The sequence below is a fragment of the Macrobrachium nipponense genome, chromosome 4 (genome assembly GCF_015104395.2).
Source record: "Macrobrachium nipponense isolate FS-2020 chromosome 4, ASM1510439v2, whole genome shotgun sequence".
In the NCBI taxonomy this organism is placed as follows: Eukaryota; Metazoa; Arthropoda; class Malacostraca; order Decapoda; family Palaemonidae; genus Macrobrachium; species Macrobrachium nipponense.
In genome coordinates, this window is record NC_061100.1 from 137822403 (window position 1) to 137824902 (window position 2500).

The 2500-nt window shown below is 36.6% G+C and overlaps 1 protein-coding gene across 19 annotated transcripts in view; it reads right to left on the bottom strand.

Annotated features, from left to right (window-relative positions):
• The window catches only part of LOC135211221 (serine/threonine-protein kinase tricornered-like), a 192946-nt gene that overhangs the window by 47580 nt on the left and 142866 nt on the right, over positions 1 to 2500 (bottom strand). For all 19 annotated transcript variants that reach the window (XM_064244473.1, XM_064244475.1, XM_064244458.1 and 16 more), the window contains one exon: positions 2427 to 2500. This exon is cut by the window's right edge and continues 62 nt beyond it. In XM_064244473.1, coding sequence (XP_064100543.1) covers positions 2427 to 2500 — 74 coding nt within the window. The remainder of the gene's footprint in view (positions 1 to 2426) is intronic.

The following is a 2500-nucleotide window of genomic DNA, read 5'->3' on the forward strand; positions in this document are numbered from 1 at the left end:
CTAACCCTTTTGCATTTACTTACCCAAACACCTTAACCAAATCCCTGATTAACCTCCAACAAAAACATCCCCCAAGGACACATGCGTTTACGAAATCCCATGCCTGGACTGTGACCAATCTTACTTAGGATTTACAGGAAAATCACTTCCCCAGAGATTAATACAACATAAACGGTCAGTCAAGTATGGACAACAGTACTCAGCTATTTTCAACCATATAAATGAACATAACCACAGAATAAACTGGAATTTGTCACATATAATTTATAGCAGCAACTGCCAGTACAAGAGTCAAATGATGGAGTTGGCCTTGATTAAACAGAGGCAGGTAATGAACATATCAAAGGAAGCATGGGATTCAGATGGCATGGACAGTTTTCATTCAACCAACGCTTAAGAGGATTAAAGGAAGATTATCAGCGGGAGTGACCTAAATTGGCTTACCTGTGGACGGACTTCTTGGTGTAAATACCGCCTTTTCTGTACTTCTCGCATCCATCTACCTGAAGAGGGAGACAGCAGTCTCTGAAATATAGTATTTTTTCTCTCTAAATTTTGGAGTTTTTTTACATACATAATTTAAATATATATATAATATATATATATATATATATATATATATATAAATATATATATATATATATATATTATATATATATATATATATATATATATAGATATTATAGTAGCAGAAAATTCATTCTATGCAGTTAATTCCAACACACACACACACACAACACACACACACACACACACACAACACACACACACACACACAGAGAGAGAAGAGTAGAGAGAGAGAGAGAGAGAAATAAAATACAAGAGGTAAAATGAATCATTCGGCTAGACTGGTCCCTCCGCTTTTGCCTCTGCTCAGAGAAGTCTGTCTCGTCAAGTAGGAACAGACTTATTATTAAAGGCAGTGTGCGCCGAGCAGCTCTATTAATTCGACATATTGAGCACCAGCAGTCGAAAACCTTGCATTTCAAAACGACGAAAATCCAATTAAATACAGAATGGGAAACTCTCTTCCGTTTTCATTCCGGTTTTCCAAAGCGAAAGTGAAAATTGTTCCGAGATAATCGATGGCGTAAATGGAATGTCAACATTAGACTAGACTACTGTCCAGCGAATAACCCCAAAATCAGTGAATGAAGTTAAGTTTTTAGCGAAGTAACACACTCAAACACACACACAATCCTTAAGAGAGATTCACGTTGGTTTATTATATTCACCGACAGTTATTCGACGGATCTGATAGTTTCCATTTTACCACTCAATTACAATTTATGCATCTGTCCACCCGCCGTATTTTCCTAGACCTAGAGGAATAATCCATGTTAGACGTAAATTTATTCATACTAATGACTGAACATTTCAATGTTAAAAAGACTGAATTACGACAATAATAATTTAACAATAATAATGACGAAGAAATATGAAATAACGGACAATTCTCAACTGAGAAATAAAACACGTATTTAGGCGATGACCACAAATCGCAAAAACAAACCAACTTTCAAGGAGAGTCAATACAAATGAACAAAATACTTAACAGAACAGACAAAATAATGTTTATAATGTTTATATAACAGGCGAATGAGGGACTCAGGACGGAAAACGCAGAAAGAAGAGCTACGAAACGTCAGGCAAATTAACTGATATAAAAACGAGAGTTCAATACAGGAATGTGGATAAATATACATTAGGACAAGATGCAAAAGGCACCGAATATTTTCTAAGTTACCAAAGAACTAAAAAGGTAATAAGTCACGAATGTCCAGAAATAATCCAGAGGAATAATGTCTGCTACACTAGGACAAAGTTATTCAGGATAATCTATAGATATAAAGACCAAGTTATTCAGGCTAATCTATAGATAAGAGACAGAATGAGAACCTCCAATAATAATTTAAATTATCATAATGACACCAAGCAGGAAGTCTTCCCGATATTCACTACTCACAATCAATTACGCAAAACCTACCTTTCTAAACCCCTTTTTTGATACTGCAAAAACTAGTTCGTTCCCAGAATAAAACGGACCATTAATGTACCTCACCAATTCCTCCTTCAACTTAATCAAAATTCTTCTGCCTCGACAGTTACCTACCTGCCTTTACCTCGGTTCTGCTGGTAAGTCCACCGGTGTGCACAGGAATATATTAGGAGTTACCGTCATTGCAGTGTCCCGAAACGAATGATACTTATATAACAAATTGTTACATGTTACACATGCAAATGCATACATGAAGAGACCCTACATATAATATATAGATAGAGAGAGAGAGAGAGAGAGAGAGAGAGAGAGAGAGAGAGAGAGAGAGAGAGAATTTTTTTGTGGACAGAGAAGTGCAGATCTGTCTCCATTTCTGAAAACCTTCCAGTGCAATGTCCGTGGAAAAGGCCAACACCTGATAACCCACCTTTGTTTTCTTTCCAGATGTTGTGCTATCAGATTGGAGTAATAGTTCTCGAGGGTGACCTTCGCCTTCGTGGC